The sequence below is a fragment of the Nycticebus coucang genome, chromosome 6, assembly GCF_027406575.1.
Source record: "Nycticebus coucang isolate mNycCou1 chromosome 6, mNycCou1.pri, whole genome shotgun sequence".
NCBI lineage: Eukaryota > Metazoa > Chordata > Mammalia > Primates > Lorisidae > Nycticebus > Nycticebus coucang.
The window spans coordinates 76,926,727-76,951,467 of record NC_069785.1 but is presented as its reverse complement, the minus strand read 5'-3'; the positions used below and the strand labels follow the sequence as shown (position 1 = coordinate 76,951,467).

Genomic DNA, 24,741 nt, shown 5'->3' with positions numbered 1-24,741 from the left:
AAGGGGCTCGACTCCAGGAAGACTTTGGTCCTCGGAGGTAGGGCATGTGCTTTCCTGATGCCCAGCTTGCATACTGTATGTGGGCAAAATGAGGCTTTTGCCTGATTTGCAGGAGCCTGTGTGCTAATAGTCCAGAAATGTGAAGCCAGGGAAAATGGGTATCCTCTGTTCTGGCCTCATTCTAGCACCCGGGGGTGGGCAGGAGGGGATCTGGTGGACTCCTCTCTCCTCTCAGGCCTATGGGAGTCTGGGGGAGGGGTGAGCACCTCTGCAGGGCCTGAGAAGGGGAAGTGAGCAGGGTGGCAGAGTTGGGAGACAAAGACCCAGAAGGCTTCCCAGGGCCCCTGCCCAGACCATCCTCAGGGCCCCAGTGTGAGGTGGGAAGGGAAATGGATGACTGGTTCTTGGTTGGGGGAAGAAGGCAGAAGGTAGGTCTGTCTGGGTGTCTTTCTGTCCAGATTTATAAGTACTATTCCCTGCTGGCCTCCCTGCCTCTCCTTCTGGGCCTTGGATTCCTGAGCCTTTGGTACCCGGTGCAGCTGGTGAGAAGCTTCAGCCACAGGACAGGCTTCGAGGTAAAGGGGCACAGGGCTGGGGTGGGCCCCTGCTCAGCACCCAAGTTACCCCAGATTACCCCCATCTGTGGTCCTATGTATACGGCCATGCTTGGTAGGGGGCCAGCACATTGCAGGTGTTCAGAAAATGTCTGTTGTGTCATGGAGAGACGGCTTAGTCCCTCAGGCAAAGGCTGGACTGCGCTCTTGACTTGAGCCCAAGATACCTGAGGCACTGTGTTATCTGACTAGTGGGGACTCAAAGGGGAACTGGGTCAGAAGACAGGAACGTCATAGCTCTGTTTTTGAAACGGAGGATCCAGATGGAGAAATGAGACAGGCCTGGAACCGTTTCCCTAATCCAAGTTCTGCACGTGCTGAAGAGACGCAGGAATCACTAAGGCAGAACTGCATTAGGAATCAACTCCAGGGTAGACATAATTGGATAATACCAAAAAAAGGGGAGGTCCTGGAAGGCTTCCTAGAGGAGGTAGACTTTATTGAGGCCTGAAGGACAGGGAGGATCTGGAGAGGGAAGGAATAACGAACAGGAAGGCAAGGTAGACACAGGAAAGAGCGCGAGTAAAGGGGCAGAGAGATGGCTTTGTTTTGTTCATGTCTTGTTTGCATGACTGGACAGGTCTTAGCCCATAATAGTACTCAGCAAATATTTTTGAATTTTTAGATAGATGGGTGGATGGATGAATGAATGGGTGGATGGACAGATGAATACACAGTAGTAAGAGAGAATTCTTAAAAGATATTGTGATCTTATTGTGTATGTAAGTCTTGCATACACCTACCCTGGGTCAGACCCTGAGCTCCATGCTGTGGACCAGAGCTGGCTGACCTGTGTTTGACCTCCAGGAGGTCCTGGTGAGGTGGGGGACCCGGGGGAAATGCAGGACAAAGACATGCAGTGCAATGTAAACACACAGCGGGCTGCTCTGAATGCCACGGGAACACGTGCAGGCAGCTTGACTAACCCTTCCTGGCGAGAGGGGAGGAAGAGGAAAACTCCCATGAGGCCCTCAAAGGGGAAGATCGACGGGCTCAAAAAGGCTGAGGACACAGAGGCCAGAGGGCTTGGCTCCTGTCCAGATAGGGCGGATGAAGGAAAGGCTGGTGGGAGGCATCCAGGCAGACAGCAGGCAGGTGGTGGAGCCAGATGCTGGCTGGAAAACTGGGTGAGAGCAGGGGCCCCTGTGGTGATGCGTGGCCATGGGTACGTGCCTTGCTCGAGGTCTGGAGGTCAGCAGAGGGGTTGGGATCAGGTCTTAACTTGGGCTTTGTCAGACCGAAGCTAGAGAATGAGTAAGACTCTGAGGGGGGATGGACAGTGAGAAGAGAAGAGGCCAAGAGGTCCCCAAGGGGCAGCCCTGGGTCCCCAACAGGTCCTTCTGGACTGAGGAGGCCCACTGACTCTTGGCTTTGGTGTGGCTTCTGAAGACTTATAACTCCTACCCAGGTGCTCATAGTCTCCTGAAGAAATCACGGTCCCCTCATGTTTACAGCTGGCTCAGAAGAGGGGACGCTCCCTGGGGACACACAGTGCCTCTTCTAGGATTTCCTCTGCCTCACCTCTCCTGCCATTGCAAGCCTTTCCTCCCAAGTCTTGAGAAGAACAAAATCTTCTTTGGACTTTGGTCAAAGAGGTTTAAGTCTCAAAGGACCAGATCAAGCTTTGTGCTGACCCACTCCTGCCCTGGATCCAGGGTTGTCATGGCAATAGGTGACACTAGGCAGGCACTCACCCCATCCTTCCACAAGCCTCTGCCAGGCAGCTTAAGGCCTGGAATGTGGCTTAGACAAATCCAGCCACCTTGTGATCTCTCTTCAGTAGAAGCGGGAGGAGAGGCCTGGGTGTCTAACCTGGAATGACCCCATCCTGTGTCTGGGCAGGGACGTGCCCATGGGACATAGGCTCTCTATCACCCCATTCTCAGACAGCAGAGGCCCGAGGGCTAGAAGAAAAGCAGTGGTGAGATGCAACTGAGTAAAGCAGGAGAGAGAGCTGGAGATTGATTTTAGGAAGAACTTCCCAGCACTGAGGGTTTTTCCATAGGAGACCAACTGGCCTTGTATTTGTGACAAAGAAAAAGGCAGTTTTTATGGGCAGGCATCTCACCTCCACAGGTCAGCTGCCTCACACCCACCACCACTACCACAGCCAAGAGCATTTTGCAGAGCACTTACTTGGTGAACATTCTAGGACCCTGAGCCAGAGCCCCAGGCATGGCTCCAGGCATGTGTCATCTGCTCCTCTGCTTGTCTGTCTCCACAGGGGCTGCAGAGCCGCTACTCTGAGGAATATCTGAGGAACCTTCTTTGCAGGAAGAAGCTGGAGACAAGGTGAGGTCCTCACCTTGCTGGGGCGGGGGAAAGGGGCTAGGGAACAGGGCCAGTTAGCAGGCGTGTGTGGGAGAGTGGCACTGGGCAGCAGGGGAGGGGCAGAGATGAGGAGTGACCAAACTCCAGGACTTGTCCTGGGGCAGGGGCTTCTGAGGGCTACACCACTACCGGCATCTTTCTACAGCTCCCACTCCCGCAAGCATGGGTGCCTGTCTTGGGCCTGGAGCTGCTTCAGGCAGTACATCTACACTCCACAGAGAGGTAAGGGGTGGGACCCAAGGCCCAGAGTGACAGGTGACCTCACCCTCCCTTGCATAGAACAGCTGCAATAGAAGGTTCGCTCCTGCTCCTCAGAATCCTGTCATCAGAAGGGACAACTCCTAATTCAGGGCGAGGGCAAGACCCTGGCCTGACCTTGGTGGTTCAGAGTCCTGGGAGCCCTGACTTTTTTTCTGGGCCCCTGGGGAGAGGTGAGGGCTCCTGGGCCTGGGTGGTGCTGCTCACCATGCCCCTTCTTTTGGGGATGCAGGATTCCGCCTCCCCCTGAAGCTGGTGCTTTCAGCCACCCTGACAGGGACGGCAATTTATCAGGTATGTTCTGCCCCCTGTAGTGCCATCTGCCCCTGGACCCCTGCCCTCAATCCCGAGCCTGGAACAGCTCAGGCCCAACTCAGCTCTCCAAATGTCCCACCCTGAATCCTGGCCAGATGCTTCTGGCCATCTTGGGAATGCGGCCTATGCACAAGGGCGGCAGTGTTAACTCTTGTTGGACTTATACTGTGACTCAGAGTATGAGTTCTAAAATCCATATAAACATGAACTTTAATCCTAGTTCAATTACTTAACTCCTATGAGACCTTGGGCAGGTCCTTTGATCTCCCTGAACCTGTTAGTTTATAGGTAAAATGGAGGAAACAGAATTGCTTTCCTCTTTGAATAGTTGGAAAGATTTAGTGAGCTAGGGGCAGCGCCTGTGGCTCAGTGAGCAGGGCGCCGGCCCCATATGCCGAGGGTGGCGGGTTCAAACCCAGCCCCGGCCAAACTGCAACAAAAAAATAGCCGGGCGTTGTGGCAGGCGCCTGTAATCCCAGCTACTCGGGAGGCTGAGGCAGGAGAATCGCCTAAGCCCAGGAGTTGGGGGTTGCTGTGAGCCGTGTGCTGCCACAGCACTCTACGGAGGGCAATAAAGTGAAACTCTGTCTCTACAAAAAAAAAAAAAAAAAAGATTTAGTGAGCTAATATAATAAACACCACTTCCACACACACAAAAAAATAATAATAAAATTAAAATTCTGAAGTAGGAATGATTTTCTCCATTTTACAGATGAGGGAAACTGAGGCTCTGAGAGATGAATTTGACTTGGCCAAGTTCCTACACAGTTAATGTGTCAGGGTAGTCAACATTAGATTCCAGGTCTATCTAGCTTTAATTCTTGTACTCATTTGCTTTCTCCAACATACAAAACTTAGAAATTTTATATTCTGAAGTTTAAATAGATGATAGATAGAGTGATAGATAGGGTATAGATACAGGTGTCTCTCGGTATCCATAGGGATTGGCTCCAGGACCCCTGCAGATATCAAGATCCATGGTTGCTCACGTCCCTGATATAATGCAAATGACATAGTATTTGCATACAACTGACATACATCCTCCTGTACACTTTAAATCATCTCTAGGTTACTTATAATACCTCATACAGTGTAAATGCTGTACATATATACATACATATATAGTTGTTACACTGTATTTTAAAATTGGAATTATTCCTGATTGTTGTTATTTTTCATTGTGGGTTTTTTCCCTGAATATTTTTGATCTGCAGTTGGTTGAATTGGTTGGCTGTGGCACCCACAGATATGGAATCCCACTGTGTACAGCTGAGGGGCTCAAAGGCCTCTTTTTGGCCTGTGAGCTCACAATTGCATCTGTCTGGAAGCATGAGGATCCTGCTCTAAGGGACAGATATGAACACTTGGATGGGCAGTGGGCATATGGCTATGACACTGTGCTGCCAGTGTCTCCCCCGGGGTCTCCCCTGGCAGCACAGAGACACTGAGAGCCTCACTGTGGGGCTCTTCCAGGTGGCCCTGCTGCTCCTGGTGGGCGTGGTACCCACCATACAGAAGGTGAGGGCAGGTGTCACCACAGACGTCTCCTATCTGCTGGCCGGCTTTGGGATCGTGCTCTCAGAGGACAGGCAGGAGGTGGTGGAGCTGGTGAAGCACTATCTGTGGGCTCTGGAAGGTGAGGCTTCCGGGGAGCCCCTGAGGGTCACAGTGGGGACACAAGCCAGAGCTACACCCCAGCCTGAACAGATGTACTGGGGCCCTTCGGCACATTCTTCCCCTCTCTGGTCTTGACTGCCTCTTCTCCAAATAGGGGCAACTGGAGTTTCCATCAAACTCAAAAGGACTGTCTCAGTAGCCCTGGTTCCTTGTCGGTCTGTGTGGTATCTCCCACCCCAAACGCCAGTGTCTGTGACCAACTCTCTAGGTGTCGAGATGAGGAAGGCCATGGGATGGGGGAGCTGAGTGTGGGGAAGGAGGAAAGGAGGCAGGTGATCAGAATTTCTGAGCTAATCTCACTCAGGGCAAGGGCTGGGGTGGGCAGGGTCCACACTTTCTCTTCCCCATCCTCATCTTCTGTGCCATCCCCTTTTCTTCTTCTGTCCCTGACAGTAAGCCTCCCCATCAGGGAACAATCTCAGCCTTGCTTCTATGGTCTGATGCCTCCTGCAGCCACCTACCTCTCCCACCTCCTGGCCCCTCCCCTCAGCTCCGTGGAAGGGGAGCACCCTGACTGGGCAGATGGGGAGGGTCTGCTTGAGGTCAACCAGCAGGGCTCCTAAAACCTGGGCTTTGGCTCTGGCTACCACCTTCAGACAAAGCCTGGTGGTCAGGAGTCATAGGGCCTGCTCCCTCACTGACATGGGGGCTCCCAGCTGGTATGAACATCCTGGCTTCTGAGGAGTAACATGTGACAGTCGGAGCTCAGACTGCCAGCATTGCAGGTGGAGGTGTGGCTGCTCTGCAGCCGTTCGTGACCAATAACATCACCCTGTCCTGCAGACCTGGGCAAGCTGGCAATGGAGGGGGTCAGGGAATGAGGGTAGGCAGAGGGCCAAGCAGTGACACCCTGCCTTGACCTTCCTGAGTGCCTCAGCTCCAACCCCAGAGGCTTCCCTGGAACTGCTGCTGAGGCCCACAAACTGGACAGGTAACAAATTCCAGGTGGGCAAAAATGACATCTCCAAGGGGATTTTCCAAGCCGGCCTTAACCTGGCTCATAGGCAGGAGCAGCCATGGCCCAAGTCAGCCCACATCCAAGCCCAGACCCTCACCTGCAACAGCTTTGTTAGGTCAGCATCACTGATCCCACCTCACAAAGCAGGAAATTAAGGCTCAGGGAAAGAAGTGATGTGTCCATGGACACGCTGCTTCTACACATCTCACCTTACGTTTGTAATCCATGGTACAGTTTCCAAGATCAAAATTCTCCCACTTGGGGTCTTCCTGGGTACAGGGACCAAACAGAGAAGTATTTTACTCTCCTAGTTTGCAGATGAGAGGCGGTTAGAGATCTTCCCAAAGCCACTCAGCAGTCTGGGTTTGGCTCCTGGGAGTCCTTTGGTCTATTCTTAGCCTAGGGAACTGGTGTCTTCTGAGCTCTGACAGCATATTTGAGAGCTGCCAGTTGGCATTGAACCATAAGCTTGGTGTGATTCACAGAAAGCTCAGACTCTAAGACAGATCTGTCCCCAAAGCAGGACTCAAAATAGGGGCACATGCAGGATCCCTGGGGCAGCAAAGAAAGAAGATTCCAGGGGTGCCAGAGTTTGGCAGGACCCACATTTGGGAATAATGGAGGAGAGATCCAGGAGGTAGACAGATGGACATCAAACGCCAGGCCTGTGGCCAGGGGGCTTGCTAATCCTTCAACCCTGTGTTAGCCTGTTCACTCACTGGGCAGGCTCAGTGAGCAGGCGCCTCACCTCCTGGCAGCAAATGGCCCAGAATGCACCTCTGCTGCAGAGCTGGCTCCAGAAGGGGCAAGGCAGCAGGATGGAGCCACGCATGCACACTGCTTTCTCCCACCCTTACTTCCCAGAGAAGCGCCCCTGCCAGGGCACTGGAGTAGGGAGCCAGGGACAGGCAGAGAGGCCCTAGGTTTCTCAGCCCTGGCTGCATTGGGAACCACCTGGAAACCTGGAAATTCCTGAAGCTCAAGCCCCACCCCAGACCTGCTGAATGGAAAACTGAGGGTGGGGTCAGCATCTCTGACAAACAGCCCTCGGGGACTCCGATGAGCATAGTCTGAGCCCCACTGTAGCAGGCACTCCGTGTGAGGGTTGCTGATGGGTTGATTTCGATCCTTTTCCAATATAAATAAATCATGCAGCTTCTGCCTTCAGAAAGCCCCCAGAAGAGTGTTCTCAGGCCTGGCTGCATGCTGGACTCACTGGCCCTGCTTTCACAAAGCCAAGACTGGGTGCAACTTGCAGAAATTCTGATTTAACTGGTCGGGGTGTAATGGGAAGTTTTAGCAGCTCCAGGTGATCCTAACATGCTGTCAGTGATGAGTACCCCCCCCCCACAACACACCCCTGCTTTAGCACCAGTGGCTGCAAGGACTAAGCGCTTGTCTTTTCCCTGTGTTTTTGCTCTCCCCCGTCCAAGTTTCTGGTGGGGACACAGGCACCAGGAACACTTCTGTGGGTTGGCTGACTAGAGTGCAGGTACCTGAGCTCATTCTGAATCAGCTTGGAAGTGGTTGCACATCCCCCTCCATCTCTCTTAGTCTCAGATGGGGCTTTATGCCTCCTGTTACCTAGGGAGATGGATGAGCAGTATATTCATGGGCAAACCAAGGCTTGGGGAGAAGGACCGTCCTCCTGAAGGCCATGTGGCCAAGAGATGATGGAGCTGGAGGCAGACACCAGGTTGGATGGAGTCTCCCACAGTGGGTCACGCAGCAGTGGAAGCTGCAGCACCAGAGTGAGGGCCAGATCTTGGCCACAAGATGTCACCAGGAAGGATGGGGTGGCCAAAGTCATCAAGTTACACTGGATCTGAGAACTGAGGGGGTGGTCAAGAGGCCTCCACTCCGAGTAGGGCATGGGGCAGAGGTAACTTCCCCAGGGCACCACCCTGGCACTGGCAGCTCAGCGGCCCCTCGGAGATCCTCCAGGCCTGAGTTCCTCCTCTTTGCCCTCCAGTTTGCTACATCTCGGCCTTGGTCTTGTCCTGCTCCCTCACCTTCCTGGTCCTGATCCGCTCGCTGGCAGCACACAGGTTAGTGGCAGGCTCTGACTCAGCCAGTGCAGAGTGGAGAAGAGGAGGGGTTCTGTGGGCCTTCAGGACTCCTGAGGAGTAGGGGCACCTGTGGGGAAGCCCTGGGTTGGAGGCTGGGCAGGCCTCTGCAGTACCAGAGGTGGTGCTACACTGGGGTGGAAGGAGACGGTGGGGCTAGGGCTGCCCTTGGGTGACACAGCACAAGTGACTCAGAGCAGCCTGTAGAGCTTGCCCTCTGAGAAGGGGCAGGAAGGCAGCTGGGGGGCTGCCTGCGCCTGGGAATGGAAGAAGAGGCAGGAGATGGGGACGCATGGGTGAGAGCAGAGGCTGGAGGGACCTGACAGGAGAAGGTGGGTTTGAGGGTGGCCTGGTGGGCATCAGGGCTCTTGAGAGGCTGCGGTGGGTGCTGAATGTCGAGCCACCTTGCTTGCCCTTTTGTGGTGAGTGAGGAGGTACACTGGGGGATTCTGGGCAGAAAGAGAGCAGGGTGGGTGGGAAAGGAGGTCTTAGCACCTCACCAGTGTTAGAGAACTGACATCTGCCAGAACTCAGAGCACCTGTGCAGGGACCTTTTTCCCCAGGTTTGGCCCTGCTTGTCCCAGTATTCAAGGCTGTGAGCCCTGCCCGCCTTGCCTCCTGCCCTGTGGCTGAGCTGCATGACACTTCCATCCTCACTGTTGTTTCCCACTTTTCTGATCTGGCCCAGGTTGAGCCTTCTGCCTGCTTTTGTCTTCCTTAATCACCCTTTAAGACTGCCCAGACATCACCTCTTTCAGGAAGCCCTCCCTGATGCCCAGGTTGGGTTAGTGGCTTCCTCTGAGCTCCCACAGCTCTGGCTTCCCTGCTGATGGTCATGGGTTGTAATTAGACAGGAAGTCTGGCTGGAGGCTGGCCCAGAGGAAGAATTAGGGAGTGTGTATGCTGCCTGAGGTCCCTGCCTTCCTTGCTCCCACCCTAGGGCCAACCTTCGAGCTCTGCACCGAGGGGCTGCCCTGGACCTGGGGCCCCCACCCCAGAGCCTTCATCCTTCCCGCCAAGCCATATTCTGTTGGATGAGCTTCAGTGCCTACCAGACTGCCTTTACCTGTCTCGGTAAGCTTCCCTGGCCCCACACCCAGCCTGGGCCCAGACCGTGGTTGAGATACCAGCCCAGCAGGGGAGGGGAAAAGTGTTCCAGAGGTCCTGGCTGCCCCTGAGTGTTTGTCTGTGGCTGGGTTAATTCAGGAGCAAGAGCCTTCCCCACCCTCAGCAAGCTCAGGAGGTGGAGGGTGCAGAAGCCCTTAGGAAGTGGGTACCCTTCATGTGAACATGAACCCTGGGTGCCATCAAGTATTTACATGAAGGGTGGACCCAGGTCTGGAACTGGCAAGTTCAGGGTGGTACATTCCTGCTCCTGCTCCTGCTCCTGTAAGGAAGGGCTATGCCACAATGGGTCACCTCAAAACGTAATGAGATCCCTTTTGCTGGGGGTATGGAAGCAGAGTTCTTTGGGCACTGTTGGCATCTGCAACAAGGGTCCTACCCTTAGAGAATTGAACCAAATAAGGACTCCTCCTAGCCCTGAGTTTCAGATTCTTCCATTGGGCGCTGCAGGGAGGAAAGCACTCTGACAATGGAGAGTGCTGTTGATGCCAGGGCTGATTTCCATCCACCAGTTCCTTGAGTTCTCACCTTGCTGGAGGCAGATGATAAAGCAGTGGAGGAATTACTAGGACTAAAAGTCATAACTTCTCTTCTTGCTGGACTTTATCTCTACTGTACCTCACAAGCCCCTTTGTACACATTATCCCATATAATCAACCGGCCAGATTACTTCAGTAGACAGCCCTTGGGCGCCTACCATATGCCAGGCTCTGATCCATAGGAATGCAAACATTTGTTTAAAATGTGGTCTTATCCCCGATCATCTGGAGCAATTGGGGCAAAAGCACATTTGCAAACCACTTATGGTTTTTCAAAGAATTTCCAGACATTATCTCATGGGATCCTAACAGCCCTCCAAGGTAGGGACTACTATCCCCATTTTACAGAAGAAGAAACCAAAGCTCAGAGAGGTAAAGTAACTTGCTGAAGGCAGCACAGCTAGGCAGAGGCAGAGTGGATTTGAAAAAAGAGCTGCCAAATTCCAAAGCCCTTCTTGGGGGTGGCAGAGGTGGGCTATCTACTCCCATGGGCCCTGATGTCTGTCCTCTGCTACTGCACCCCCGGCAGGGCTCCTGGTGCAGCAGGTCATTTTCTTCCTGGGGACCACGGCCCTCGCCCTCCTGGTGTTCATGCCGGTGCTCCATGGCAGGAACCTCCTGCTCCTGCGGTTCCTGGAGTCCTCGTGGTGAGTGAGGCAAGGAGTGGCTGGCTCTGGAGCCCCTTCCCAGAGGCTGCTAATAGTGACCCCCTCCCTACCGCACCCATAGGCCCTTCTGGCTGACTTTGGCCCTGGCTGTGATCCTGCAGAATGTGGCAGCCCACTGGTTTTTCCTGGAGACGCATCATGGACACCCAGAGCTGACCAATCGGTGAGGTGGCCCCTGGGCTTGTGGCTCCCCCAGGCCCTCAGCCTCCTCTCCTTCAGTGCCTCTCTCTTTTTGTGCCCTTTGTCCTCCTTTACCATCTCCTCCCTCTGTCAGTCAGGGATCCCAGGGGATCATAGAAAGCTTGCCTTGCCCATAGAGAAAAGAGACAAAGGCCTAGCCATTCCACATACTTCTCTCCATACCTGTCATGGGGCCAGAAATACCCCCTTCAGCCTTTCTTGCTTCAGGAATTAGCACTGTTCTGCCCTCATTTCCTTCTAAATGGAGGGGCCATATCAGCTGGCAAGGCTCTGGGAGAACCTTGGCCCCAGCAGGGACTTGGAGTTAGTAGACAGTGTACCCAAGGAGGGAGGTGGGCAATACCTGGCTCACAGAAAGACCCAAGTAGATTCAAACCCAACTCTGCTACTGAGCAGCTATTCAGCCTTGGCTAAGTTTCCCTTCTCTAGAAAAGGATAACACCACTTATTTCCCAGAATGGTGGGCTGAGAGAGAAGGCCAAGGGCAGCACAGGGTGGGGTGCACAGAGGCACCCCCGATAAATGGGAGGCACTCCATAAACACACATATCTCTGGGCATCTGGGTCTGACACTGAGCCTGGGGAGGGGTCTGGGGAGGCCTGCCTCAGCCTTCCTTCTCTCCCCACCCCAGGCGAGCACTCTACGCAACCACCTTTCTTCTCTTCCCTCTCAACGTGCTGGTGGGCACCATGGTAGCCGCCTGGCGAGTGTGCCTCTCTGCCCTCTACAATGCCGTCCACCTCGGCCAGACAGATCTCAGCCTGCTGCCCCCAAGAGCTGCCACTTTTGACCCTGGTAAAGTCCCTGAGCAGGGCTGAGGGCTGGGAGACTGCTCAGGCTGCGCTGCCCCTAGCCACGTGCTGCTCAGTTCCCAGAGATGTCTGTAAGCACGTGGCCCCTGCGCTCCGCGGCAGTGTGCTCTCCGGGTGTGGTGTGTCCCAGCAGCGTGCGCTCCAGGTGTCCACATGCAGTGGAGCCGTGTGTCCAACCGTCTACATGCTTGGCTGGCGGCATGCCCACACACTCCCTGTGCATGTGTTAGGGGCCACCAGCAGACAGAGGCCCCTGTGCCCTCACCACTGCTGTCTCTCTGCCTACCCCAGGCTACCACACATACCGGAACTTCTTGAAGATTGAGGTCAGCCAGTCACATCCAGCCATGACAGCCTTCTGCACCCTGCTCCTGCAAGCGCGGAGCCCCCCATCCTGGACCCCGCCAGCCCCCCAGGACAGCCTGAGGCCAGGGGAGGAAGAAGAAGGTGTGTACTCCCACTAGGAATGGGGGGAACTGAACCTCCTTAGCTTCTCCCAGGAAGGAGGCAAGCACCCCCAACATGTCACGAGTGCCAGGAAAATTCTCACTTCCTTTCTCCCTTGGCAGCCATGGTCACCCCTCCTGGTCTGGTCTCTGGGTAATTTTTCCGTGATAGGAACACACACCATATGTGCACAATGAAATGGCTGCCTTGCTAAGGGGCTGTCATGCCCACCATCACCCCAGGCCGGCTCTGCCGCCCTCGCCCCTCCCTCTGCAGAGTATGACCTCCACCTTCCCTACTGCCTAGGAAGTATGTAGTAGGGAGGGGATGCTAAGTCAGCTCCAAGTCAGCTCCAGTGGCTTGACAGACCTCATCCCTCGCTCTGTCTGCCACATTCAGGGTGACATCCCAAGCCTTTACAAACAGCCCTCTGTATCTCAGAAGAGTCTCCCCAGTTCCCACTCTGAGCTAAACCCCAGGCTCACCCTCCTTACTAGGCATGTGATTTTCAGGCTCTCTGCTCAGGTCTGGGTACTGGGGAGACACGGATGAGTGTTTGATGAGTGACTCACAGAAGGTCTCTTCCTCTCAGGGATGCAGTTGCTGCAGACAAAGGACCCCATGGCCAAGGGAGCAGGTCCCAGGGTCAGCCGGGGCAGGGCCCGCTGGGGCCTGGCCTACACACTGCTGCACAACCCAGCCCTGCAGGCCTTTCGGAAGATGGCCCTGTCAGGTGCCCAAGCCAATGGCACCCAGTCCTGAGGGTGGGGAAGGCCGACCCATCTGCCCTGCTGTGCTGAGAAACATTCCTGCCCACCATCCTACTCCCTCCCTGGGTCTTCCAGCATCACCCCCTGCCTCAGCAGCCCCTCCACTGAGCACCAGCTTTGCTGGCAGGTGCTCCAGGATCAGCATGGCTAGGTGGAGGTCTGCCTACTCTGTGAGCCTCAGGCGGGCTCCACTGTGCTCCCCAGGCTTCAGGAGAGCCAACAAGAGCTCTGGAGAAAGCAATTGTTGGGTTAGGCCCTTGGTGCAGGAGCTAGTGGAGCTGTGGTGGCCATATCTAGGCCTCTCCTGACCTTGGTTCTGCCACCAGTCTTGTGGAACCTCTCTGAAGCCTTCTCAAGACTGAAACAGGACTGGTGATCCAGGGTAGGGCAGGGCAGCCTTCATTCCAGCTCAGCCCCATCTCAGCCTTGGCCTTCATACTGTGGAACCACCATGGGGCTTTCTCTCTTCCTCAGCTCCCCCTGTCTTCTCTGGGGTATGGCTGGAAGGCTCATGGGCCTCTGACCTGTAAGGCAGTCCAAGTCACCACTCAAACCAGGCTGCGTACTGAGCTGCCCACTTTTGAGAGCCAGATATTTTTGTAGTTTTTATGCCTGTAGCTATTATGAAAGAGGTTAGTGTGTTCCCGGTAATAAACTTGTTCCTGAGAAACAGTCCTCCTTATAGGGGGAGGGGTATGCAGGGGATACTGACCCACACTATCAGTAAATAATCACTGAATTTATGGGGCCTGAGTGAGCTTGGGGTATTCTGATCACATTTTGGTCTGGGCAGGGGTGGAGGGCAGAGAGAACCCATAGCCGCATCCCTCTAGATGGTAGAGAGAGTGAGAATCCTATGATGCGACCCCTGAGCAGTATGGATGTCACTTTGGAAGTAGGACTCATTCTGGGTCTTAAAGAATGGGCAAGATTTGGGGAGGAGGACAAGGGTGTGCCACCCTAGAGGATGGTGGGGAGCTGTCCTAATGGGAGCAGACTGAGTATGCAGACAAGAGGTTGGGGAAGATTGGAGTCCCTTCCCCTGCCCGGGGCTGGGTAGAGTAGGGGGATGCACTAATGGGAAAGATGCTCTGGGTATGGGGCCCCAGGGGCCTACAGAGGGTGGGATGATGTGGCCACCCCATGGATCTGGGTCAGCAGGGCCTCGAGAAACATCTACACAACTAGTGGAGACCAATAATCTGCTCCACACCCAGGTTCCTGCCCTCCTTAAGTCTTAAACACCTATGAAGCTAGGGTGGGGCCCGGGACCTCAGACCCACCTTTAAGGTTGCCCTGAGGAGACCAAAGAGGGCGTGCTCTGATACCACTGCAGCCTACTGAAAAATCATCTTCCTGGACCTTCCTGCAGGGTCACAGAGAGGTGAACCAGATTTGGTCTCTGCCCTTGACAAGGAAACAGAGTCACAATAGTGTGATCCAATCCAGAGCTGTGTGCACCAGGGAGGAGACCTGGCCCCCACTGGGGGTGGAGGGACATCCAGGAAGGCATTCTGGAGGAGGTGTGGCCTGAGCCAAGTCCCAAAGACTGATGTAGCCAAACTAAGAACAGGGCAGAGGTGCCCAGGTCGAGGGAAGAGTGTGCACAGAGGTGACACCACATAGCATTATGAGAACAACTAATTAGCAGTTCCAAGAAGAGGCAGAGATGGGGCTGAACATCGGAGGAGCTTGTCAGAAGGGCTATGAATGGCAGGCTGGGGAAGTTGGCTTCACCTGGAGGGCACTGGGGGCCATGGAAAACTTTAAAGCAAGGAGTAGCTAGTTCCCTCAGGGCACAGCTGAGTGTTCCCTGTGCTGCCCTGGCCCAGTCTTCAGTCTAGGTCCTGCTCCAAGAATCCAAGGCTATTCAGCTGTGAATAGAGGCAGGGACATCAGGGTCCAAATCACACTAGGATTATAGCCTTAGATAATCAGAGTTGATTGGCCCTTAAGTAGTACCCTGTCTTATCACATCAGTTGACTTCTGAGGCCACCAAAGCCAGAGACGGGCAGTGACTTACCCAAGGTGTCACAGTACATGGGATTTGGCTCTATCCTGCTGCCTTCCTCCAGATGTGGAGTCATTCTTGATGCTGGGTGCTGATGACATCAGCTCAGCAGGAGCTGCAAGCTAGCAAGGGTCAGGGGAAGGAAGAGGTTCCGTATGTGGACCAGGAGGAGGGGGAGGAGCTGGCCAGCCACCAAGGCTCACAGCTGCTACCCCAGACTCCTTGGTCTCCTGCTTCCACTTTGTTGAGCTCAGCAGTTCTGGAGGCTCTGGGCAGAAGTCACAGAACCTCTCCTACTGGGTCATTGTCCCTGTGTGCAGTTCCCTCAATCTTGAAAGGGGCAGGATGGAGGAAGTAGGGAGACACATCTGGTGCAGATTTTGTGCTCTGTAAGGTCTCCAAGTTCAGAGACCCTTTGTTCTCCCCATTCTGAGAGACCTGAAAGTCACTGTCAGCACCCCCTCCTTCCATCCACTGCCTGGGTCAGTTAATCATCCATCTGCTTCCTGGGGAGAGATTCCTATGGGCATCTGCAATCCTCATTTGGACTTTCCTCTTGGAAAACCATTTCTTCCTCCTGAAAGGCAGGGGTTAAGTATGTTCCCATCTCCTCTGTCCTGCCTCACCTGGCCCTTCTGTCTCTCTATTCCTAACATCTCCTCCAGGACCAAGACAGGGAAGAGGGGCCAAAACCCAGCCACTTGTATTTCTCTGCTCCTTTCTGCAAGTGCCTCTTGAAGCCACTGCTGACACACAGCCACACTCAGATTCACTGATGACATCAGGGAAGCCTCTGTGATAGTTGTCAGACTCTGGCTTCCTGTGGGCTAGTGTTACAGGAAAGAATATCTGTAGCTCTTCTCCCTGGATGTCCGGCCCCTGGCCCATCACACTGGGTCCCCATCACATGTGGGCAGGCAGCCTGCCTGCCCTGACTCTGCAGATCTGAAACCTACCCCCAACAGGGGCTCCTAAATCCAGACAAAACTCCAGGCAGACACAGGGGAGCATCAGAAATGCCGTTTATTTCTCTGCTGCCCCCATGCCAGCTGGCCTCTCCAGATTGGCAGGCTATAGAGGCACATTTGGAGAGAAAGGAAGGGCAGGAATCCAGGATGGAGGGGCCAGGCTAAAGAAGGAAGGATGAGAGGAGGGCCCATCCTTGATCCTCCAGTGCAGTCTGAGATGAGAACAGACAGACTCCTGATCCCCCAAGAGGCAGAAGGGCAGGAGGAGCATGAACAGGTCATGGAGAGCCTCAGGTCCACACCAGCCACTGCCCCTACATCTTGTCCTCGTCCCCTATGCTCTGTGTGCTTCAGGCTGCATCCTAGCCATACCCCATCACCATCCCCACCCTGCCTGGCCCTTGCCAGCTTGTCAGTCACAGAGCCTGGGCACTCACCGCCGAGGCTTGGGCTAGGGCATGGTCCTGTGAGCATGCTGCCCTGATGGGGGGTCATGCTGTGAGTAGCTCTTAGCTCCACAGATTGTGATTTAGGGGATTAAATATTATCCTAGTCACTAGCTTGGAGCAGGCCTAGAAGTTGGAGGTCATGGGTGTTCTAGAAAAGATTAGAGGGGAGGTAGGAAAATGTAAAGTTGCCCAGGCAGATCTTAGGAGTTGCCAACTCCCAACCCCCGCAGCACTCACAGGGACCCTGGCAGGGTCAGGGCTGGAGACAGAGAAGCCCTGAGGCTGCTCCAGCCCAGCCAGTTATGGAGGGGCTAGAGGGAGGCAAGGAAGAGGAGGATGAGGCTCTGGCCCAGCAGGAGCAGGCCTGAGAGCCGTGGCCCAAGGGCCCCTTCTCCTGCCACTGCAGCCTCAGGGCTCCCAGCCCGGCTGAGGTAGATGATAACCACATTGTCCTCTGGCCCTGATGGCTGTACCTCGTTGTCAACTGTATAGCAGCCCTTGCCCTCAATGGCTTTGCCATGGAATCTGCGCCCCAGTGCATCCTCACCACCCTCGCCAGGTGTGGCCAGCGCCACGTCCACTGAGCTCTCAGCACTGCCCAGCTCATTGGTGGCCAGGCAGCTATAGGTGCCTTCCTCCAGCTTGCCAAAGTCGGGGATGAGCAGGCTGCCATTGGCAAAGGCCTGGAAGCGAGGCTGGCTGCTGGCCGCCAGGGTGCCAGGCAGGGCATGCCCGTCAGGGCCCACATTGGGGCTGGCGATCTCCACGGTGCCGCCGGGCGTCTGGATGTGCCAGTGAAGCTGGGGGGCTGGCTGCCCGTCCACATCACAGTGCAGCGCCAGCACAAAGCCAGGTCGCAGCTCAGCACCATCCTGGCTGGGTTGGTAGCTGAGCTGCACCGAGGGTGCTGAACAAGGCAGCGGTGGCAAACGGCTCAGAGGTATGCCCTTGAGCACGTGGGGAGAAGTGCAGGCGATGTTGTCCTGCTCCGGAATGGACACAGCCGTGGCCAAGGCCCACGTCTTGAGCCACACAATGCTGCAGGTACAGTCGAAGGGGTTGTCATTGATCTGCAGGTGGGACAGCTCGATGAGTGGGGAGAACGTGCCCTCAGCCAACGTGTGCAGGCGGTTGTGGTTGAGCTGCAGTGAGCGCAGGGCACGGAGGCTTCGGAAGGCATCTCGGGGGATGAAGGTCAGCTCGTTGCTGTCCATCTTGAGCAACTGGAGGGCACTGAGGTTGTGCAGGTCGTTCCAGGCAAAGTCAGAGAGGAGGTTGTGGCTGAGGTCCAGGCTCTTCAGATGGCTCAGAGTGGCCAGTGCGCCGGCAGCCACCATTCGGATCTCATTGTGTGCTAGCCACAGTGACTGCAGCAGGGGCACCTCCCTGAAGGCACCCTCTGGCAAACCTGGCAGCCGGTTGGCCGACAGGCTCAACGTAGTCACATTGGCCGGGAAGCCAGGCGGCACGGCCTCCAGGTCTCGGTAGGCGCAGTCAGCGATCTGGAAGCCATACTTCTCCCCGCAGTCACAGGGCTCAGGACAGGCCTGAGCCAGGCCCAGGACAACCACCCAGCAGAGCAGACGCAGCTCCTGCATCACGCCTCCTGCAGAGAAGGGTGTGTCACTCAGGTGCTCCCAAGGACCTGCTAAAGGGACTCATCCCTCTCAGGATCCTAGCCAGACCCTTCCCCATCAGAAGGCCTTGCACCACATAACCCAGCTAAAGCCCAATACCACCTAGCCCACCACCCCCATTCTACGGAAGGGGAAACTGAGGCCCAGAAAAGGGCCAGGACTTGCCCGAAGTCTCGCAGCTAAGCAGGGTGAAGACAAGATGGAAGAGGACCCCAGTTCCTCTAAGCAGACAGCTCTCCCTGCCTCGGCCTGATCCTAGCCAACTTTATGACTCGAAATCTGTTTTCCAGCCACCCCCTCCCCCAGCACTTCACAGAACCTCCCCCTGCCCTCCCACATCCTGGCTACAGTCCCTCCCACTGGAGCCCCCATAGGTATGCTTTGCCCCAGTCCAGACAAGGCCCCTTGTGCAGTGCACACCACCCCCATCCGCCCCACCCGGACTCTCCCGCTCGCCCGGCCGTGACCACAGCAGACACCAGGCCTTTTCTGTAGAATCACGCCCATGGCCTGTTCTGTCCAAACTACACCAGGCAGCTGCCTAAATAAACCCCCACCAGGACCTCTCGGCTGGCTTGGGAGAGGCCAGGGGCTCAGCCCAAAGGCAGCTGGGATTTCCGGGGCCTCAGTTGTCGGTTGTCAAAGAAGCAGAGGCCCTGAAAGCTCTAAGCCAGGGACTGTCCCAAATACCTCAAACCAACAGGGATGTGCCAAGAGGGAACCAGCTCTGACTCCAACAGGCCTCCCCCACCTCCACCCGGGGAGCCTCCTCCCAACAGCTTACCTGCAAACTACTCTTCTTTGTCCAGCAGGGCCTCGTCCAAGATGGACTAAACAGCAACAGAGGACCAAGTTAGCCTTAGTGTCTGCAGGGCCAAGGGCACCACAGGAGGACTTAGATGCTGAAGGGAGGGGCAGACTGGTCCCTCCGCACGGTCAATGTGCACGCCTGGGCCCACCCTGTCACAGACAGGCGGCCTGGATCAGAAAGTCTGCTGAGGGAGGTTGTAGGGAGGGGGCCCAGGGCAGCCGCACACTCCCTTCTTCTGGCAAAACAACTGCTTCTCTGCAACAACCAGGACCCGTGTTTCATAAGTGACACCAGAAACTTGAGGGGGAAAAGATGCCAAATTTTTTTGGGTTGTGTTTTCTCTCTCTCTCTCTCTCTCTCACTCACTCACTTTTAGCAGCTTCAACTTCCTTAAAGATACAGCACTGTCTGGAAGAAACCCAAGAAAAGATGGGGCCAGGAAGTTTTTAGGGGCGGAAGAGCAAGAAATTGAATCTCATGGAAGGTGGGAGACATGAAGGAAAAAATGGGGTTCCTTTTCCCAAGCAGGGGCTATGGGAGTGTCTATGTGTGTTTGTGTACAAGTTCGTGGGTGTGAGAGTGTATTTCCGTGTATGGGTGAGTATGTACGTGCTTGCGTCCATGTGGTATGAGACCGTGTGTGGATTTGCGCGCTTGAGAATGTTCGAGTGTGTGTGTTTGTATGTGGATGTGTCTTTGTGTGGGTGTGAGACTCATCTGTGTGTGATTGTCTATGTCTGTGTGTGTGTTTGCGTGAGTGTGTGTGAGTTTGTGTGTGGAAGTGAGTGTGTCTCTGTGTATCTCAGTGACAAGCTGAGAAGGTCAAGGTGTACAAAACAACAACCTGGCTCCAGTCCTTCAGTGAGATGAAATGGCAGGTGTGCTCTTTTAAGGAAACAGATCCCTAAGCTGTTTCCTTAAAGCTGCCCAAAAGGCATGTTGTTGTCCAGGGAGCTCCTGAGGCTCGAGGCCCACCCCCACCCCGCTGTACTCCAGATTGGATAGGGAGGGGACAGGGACACCTGGCTCAGAACTCCGTACTGGAAAGCTCAGGGCAGGAACCAGTTGGGTTTCAGTGTCCATGGCTGGGATTTTGAGATGGCCAGGCTCACAGAGAGGCTGTCACCCGGGACTGCCCACCCTGCGCACAGAGGGTAGCCTGAGGGGCTTCACCCCAGAGTGTTCTCTCGATGGCCCCCGCAGTACCCCCAAATCCCACCCCTGGTGTTGAGTGTCCATGCAGTCAGCATTACCCTCTCTGGGCTCCACTGCCCAACACTGTGTGGAAGGGGCATACCTCTCCAAGGTGAGGATATGGGACCCTTTTCCCCCAAACATGAGGGCCCAGGGGAGTGGGAATGGGGAGACAAAAGAGGTCCAAAAGTCGGGTGTGGTGGTGCACACACCTGCAGTTCTAGCTCCTCAGAAGGCTGAGGCGGGAGGATCTCTCGAGCCTGGGAGTTCAGGGCTGCAGTGAGCTCTGATTGTGCCACTGCTGCCCTCTAGCCTAGAGCAAGACCTGGTCTCTAAAAAACATTAATAAATAAATAATAAAAAGATAAAAATGGGCTAAAACAAGAGAGCTGGAAGAGAAAACTGAAGATGAGGGAGCTCCAGGAAAGAACTTAGTAGTCTGAATAATTTTGCTTTCACAAAATAAGCCTACTCATATCCCCCCAGTAGCCCTCACCAAAGCTTCCTTTTCCTTCTATCTGTTAACGGGCTGAATTGTGCTCATGACTCAACTGACCCTTTTGGCAGATATCATCTTTGGCTGAAAACATTCCCAGGAAGTCTGTCCCAGCTCATTAGCCCACATTCCCCACCAGCAAGTAAAACTGCAGAAGTCCTCAGCATGCTGCCTGCACCCCACGTTCAATGCTGAGGATATTACTATAGTCTAATATAGAGCCCTCCCACTGCAAAGGAAGCCCTCTTTTGCATCATCCTTACTGTGCCAGAGTTCTGTGAAAGTCCTAAATCTGGTGGGTCAACCAGAGGCTAGCAGTATACACATCCAGGTTCAATAAACTAGAAAGGAGAATCAGTAACCTCAATGTCAGCCAGGGAGGGCTTCCTGGTGGAGAGGGCTTCACTGTGTCTCATACAGCCCATACATACACCCTTATGTGCACAAAGGGCCCTCAGCCCCCCACTCCAGGATTCTGTGAGGTGCTCACAGATCACATTCCCCTGCCTTCTCCAAAGCACACCAGGGTCAGAGTGCAGCCATCTCCCCATCTGTAGTTCCCATGAATTTCTCTCACATATGCCCCTGATTTTTCTTCATAGCCCTTGCTATCATCAGCAGTTATTAATGTGACCCTCTACTAGGGAGGAAGCCCAATGAGGACAAATGCCTTACCTTGACAGTTGCTATTGATCCCTGGCACAGAAAAGGTCTCATCGAGTTGACTGAATATTGGACAAGGTGGATGGTCACTGGATGCCAAAAACAGAAATGCTTTAGAGAACACCAACTCCACCTTCTTGTTGTCCATGTGGGGACTTTGGGCCCAGTTTGGGGAAAGAATGTGCCCAAGGTTGTGTAGTTCTTTGTAAATAGACAGTTTTAGAGAATGTTTCACACTGTGTAGGAGACCCACACTCTGTTGTTATCAGCCCTCCTGGGGGCAGGGAGTTTTTACCCCTCATTCACCATCATTGCAGACCTCGATGACAGCTGAACACTAAGTTTGGACTCCTTTTGGAATAGTCGTTGGGGACTGAAGGCAGGAGACACAAGGTGCCAGCCCCCTCAGGCAGAAATGACACTGTCACTGACAGCTTATCTCCATATGCCCAGATCCCACCACCGCCTACAAGGTGCAGCTGTTCCTCACCACCACCAAGAAGGGCATTGTACAAGGCCCACCAGGGCTGAGTATACTTCAGCTAAGGACCACTCGATTCTCCAAGTTGTTTCATAGTGAGACAGGTGGCTCCTGCCCCCGGCAGAGCCGAGGAGCAGTGTGCATACCTCCAAGGATGAGGGCCTGTTACTTCCTGGGGAATCCCTCTTCTCTCCCCTCACCATCAAAAAATGCACCCCTAGGAGGTAATGCCAGCACGTGGAAGACAAGCCAGAAGTCTGGCTTTGCTTCCAGTGGGCTCCCTAGGTTGCCATCTTCCCTCTCCTAGCCTCCTCTAAGCTGGGCTCAGGTCTGAATATGGGGACCCCAAGTGAGTATGTGGGTGAGACCTTGACTGTCCTAAGATCACAGAAGGGGGCCTAGAGGCCCAGGAATGGAGAGCTCTTCCCAGACCCTCCAACCCCTACACCTACATCCTGGTCATGCAACCCTACAGCAATGTAGGGGCAGCTGCGAGGTACAGAGGGGAAAGAAAAGGGAGTGGGTTTGGGAGATCTCTGCCAGTCCTGGCCTCAGCTCCTGTGGGTTTAAGGCAGCTAGTAAGATGACCAAACAACTATCCTTTGCCTGGGCCTGATGGGTTTTCTGGGACATGGGACTTTCAGCGCTAAAACCCAGACAGTCCCAGGGAAATCAGGACAGTTGACCACCCTAGCAGGGGAGGTGGGGCTCACTTCCTCCCCCAGTCTTTCCTTCCCTCCCTTTCTTGCCCACAGAGGCCCAGCCCTTTCTGCTCCCTTCCTCTGCCCCCTCCCCTCCTGGTCCTGCCGCACCACCCCAGCTGCGGCTTCGAGGCCCCATCACCACTCCTCCACCCGAGGGGCCTCACTCCCGCTGACCAGGGGCTGCTGGCAGTGCCACGTCAGCTCTTCCTGGAAGGAAAAAAAAAGATCTTGATGAGAGAATGGAGAGAGACAGAGCCCAACAGAGAGAGAGAACCAGAGAGAAACAGAAATGAGAGAGGCACCAGAGGAAAGAGGGAGGAACAGAATCACAGCCAGCCAGGTTAGAGCTGGAGGCAGAGGACACAAGCAAAGCCAGACAGAGGAAGATCTGATGGGCCCTGACATAGGTCCCAAGAGGGATAAGCAGTGTGTGCAGCTGCCAGCAAGTGAGGCCAGCTATGGTGTGCACTGTTGCCATCCTGCCAAGAGGGCAGAGTCAGCCTGGGTCCCCACCCCATGTTCCCTCCGCAGCTCATTAAAACCATTGGGAGGCAGCCCTGCCCACTCCTGCTGGGAGTCCAGGGAGGGAGAGGCTGCTGGGCCCTCAAGAAGAGAGAAGACCACATGTGCGCACATTCCAAGAGCTGCCCAGACCACCAAATTCTGGGGCTTCTTTTTTGTAGGCCTCAGTTCCTCTGTTGTGCATGAGAGTGGGTCCAAAGTCCTTTAGCCTGATGTTCTGCCCTTCTAGAATTTCTTATGAATGTCCACATGCACAGGAATCTGTGCACCTCTCATGTCCAGTGTCCTTATGGGTGCCCCTGAAGGGTGGGCCTGTGCTTATTTCTTTTTTGGTTTCTTATTTTTTTTTTATTTTTAGAGACACTCAAAAATAGTCTCACTTTGTTGCCCTCGGTAGAGTGCCGTGGCATCACAGCTCACAGCAACCTCTAGCTCTTAGGCTTGGGAGATTCTCTTGCCTCAGCCTCCCAAGTAGCTGGAACTATAGGCAACTGCCACAACACCCGGCTATTTTTTTGTTGTTGTTACAGTTTGGCTGGGGCTGGGTTTGAACCCTCCACCCTCAGTATATGGGGCTGATGCTCTACTCACTGAGCCACAGGTGCCGCCCTACCTGTGCTTATTTTCCACACGTGTTTGTTGGTTTGTACATGATGTGGAAACACAAGGTGGGTGCGCATCTGAGGCTGCGGATATTGGGGGGAAACTGCAGGCCCCACTTCTCTCCTGTACAGAGGCCCCCGCCAAGCCTAGACCAAGCCAAGCCTGACCTTACAGAGGGTGGCCCCACTCCCAGTCCCTACACTCCTACACTGCTCCCCGCCACTGGAGCATGAGGGCCTTGCCCTCTCGGGACCTCTGACTGTGGAAGCCAGGCTGAGCCTCAACACTGGGTCCAGCCACTTCTCTGGCCTCACCCCAGGCCCTTGCTCACTGTGTCTGGACTCACATGTCACTTGCTGCCAGCCTTGGGCTGCCACTTTCTCTTTTCTCAGCCTGGACACTGTCCCCCTCATAATTGCAGGAGCTCGCTGCCTCTTGTCTTTTAATGTTTATTCAATGTAAGCTCCCCAGAAAGGCTTTCCTGATGCCACCGTATATAAACAGCCTCTGTCACTCTCTGTCCCATCCTCTGGACATATCTGTTAGTGTGTTTCTTGCCTGTCTCCCCAGTCTGAATGTGAGCTCCATGTAGGTGGGGACATGGTTCTGCTCACTGCTATTCCCCCAGCAAAGGGACTGATGCTTCCACTCCACAGGTGCTCGGTAAATAGTTGTTCAACAGTGAATGAAGAATGACTTCCAGCCTTCCAGCAGGAAGCCTTTGCCCAGGCCCCCTACTTGCCCAGGGCCTGCCTCAGCCCCTCCCTGTTGAGAAGCACTACCACGAGCCTGCAGTCCCCCACAGCCACACTTCTGCCCCCCTCCAGCTCCATCCTATTTTCCTTGGTCCTCAGCAAGGACCAAGTGCTACTGTCTGCAGCAGCAGCACTAACTGGGCCATATTTCACAGGAATTATTTTTGTTCTTCCTCAAGCCGGCCCCGCAGTTTCCAGAAATGCACACCTTGGCCATACAGGGCAAATAGCAGATCTCCCATTTTTAGCTCCTTCCAAAGGCTAAGGGTGGGACTAGGGAATGTCAAGAATGAGACTGAGCATTTAGATCAGTGATTTTCAACCAGTGTGCCATGAGAGGATCTTATTTCTAAAGAAGTTCAAAGCACAATAAATATATTCATTTTTTTAATTCTTTTTTTTTGATCAACATAATTTAAGTGTGCCACGGAAGTTTAACTATCGGTTCAAGTGTGCTGTGAGATAAAAAAGGCTGAAAAACACTGGTTTAGTTTAAGGTTCTAGACTGGGACAGGTGTTATAGCAGTGGTTCTCAACCTTCCTAGTGCCACGGCCATTTAATACAGTTCCCGTGGGTCGTGACCCACAGGTTGAGAACTGCTGTGTTATAGGGTCAGGATCCCATCCCCATGTTAGCTCTGAGGGACTAGGAACTGGTCAAGGG

The 24,741-nt window shown here is 54.4% G+C and overlaps 2 protein-coding genes across 6 annotated transcripts in view; one reads left to right on the top strand and one right to left on the bottom strand.

The window, feature by feature from the left end:
• Window positions 1–13,452, top strand: part of STRA6 (signaling receptor and transporter of retinol STRA6) — a 29,891-nt gene extending 16,439 nt beyond the window's left edge. For all 4 annotated transcript variants that reach the window (XM_053595825.1, XM_053595824.1, XM_053595827.1 and 1 more), the window contains exons 8-19: window positions 459–575; window positions 2,839–2,906; window positions 3,091–3,167; window positions 3,436–3,497; window positions 4,992–5,154; window positions 8,126–8,201; window positions 9,160–9,293; window positions 10,413–10,530; window positions 10,613–10,714; window positions 11,385–11,548; window positions 11,857–12,012; window positions 12,605–13,452. In XM_053595825.1, the coding sequence (XP_053451800.1) occupies window positions 459–575; window positions 2,839–2,906; window positions 3,091–3,167; window positions 3,436–3,497; window positions 4,992–5,154; window positions 8,126–8,201; window positions 9,160–9,293; window positions 10,413–10,530; window positions 10,613–10,714; window positions 11,385–11,548; window positions 11,857–12,012; window positions 12,605–12,774 (1,407 nt within the window). In that variant the 3' untranslated portion in view covers window positions 12,775–13,452. The remainder of the gene's footprint in view (window positions 1–458; window positions 576–2,838; window positions 2,907–3,090; window positions 3,168–3,435; window positions 3,498–4,991; window positions 5,155–8,125; window positions 8,202–9,159; window positions 9,294–10,412; window positions 10,531–10,612; window positions 10,715–11,384; window positions 11,549–11,856; window positions 12,013–12,604) is intronic.
• A 2,350-nt stretch (window positions 13,453–15,802) lies between these two features.
• Window positions 15,803–19,018, bottom strand: ISLR (immunoglobulin superfamily containing leucine rich repeat). Of its 2 annotated transcripts, none has more exons than XM_053594344.1 (2): window positions 18,633–19,018; window positions 15,803–17,817 (listed from the first exon to the last, which is right to left on the bottom strand). In XM_053594344.1, the coding sequence occupies exon 2, from the start codon at window positions 17,807–17,809 to the stop codon at window positions 16,523–16,525; it is 1,287 nt and encodes a 428-aa protein (XP_053450319.1). In that variant the 5' UTR covers window positions 17,810–17,817; window positions 18,633–19,018; the 3' UTR covers window positions 15,803–16,522. The 2 variants fall into 2 exon arrangements, with proteins under 2 accessions (XP_053450319.1, XP_053450320.1); XM_053594345.1 differs by lacking the exon at window positions 18,633–19,018 and adding an exon at window positions 18,014–18,128.
• Window positions 19,019–24,741: the final 5,723 nt, after the last annotated feature.

Bases quoted from the DNA above. Each gene is read 5' to 3' on its own strand.
- ISLR (XM_053594344.1), bottom strand. From the start codon at position 17,809: ATGCAGGAGCTGCGTCTGCTCTGCTGGGTGGTTGTCCTGGGCCTGGCT.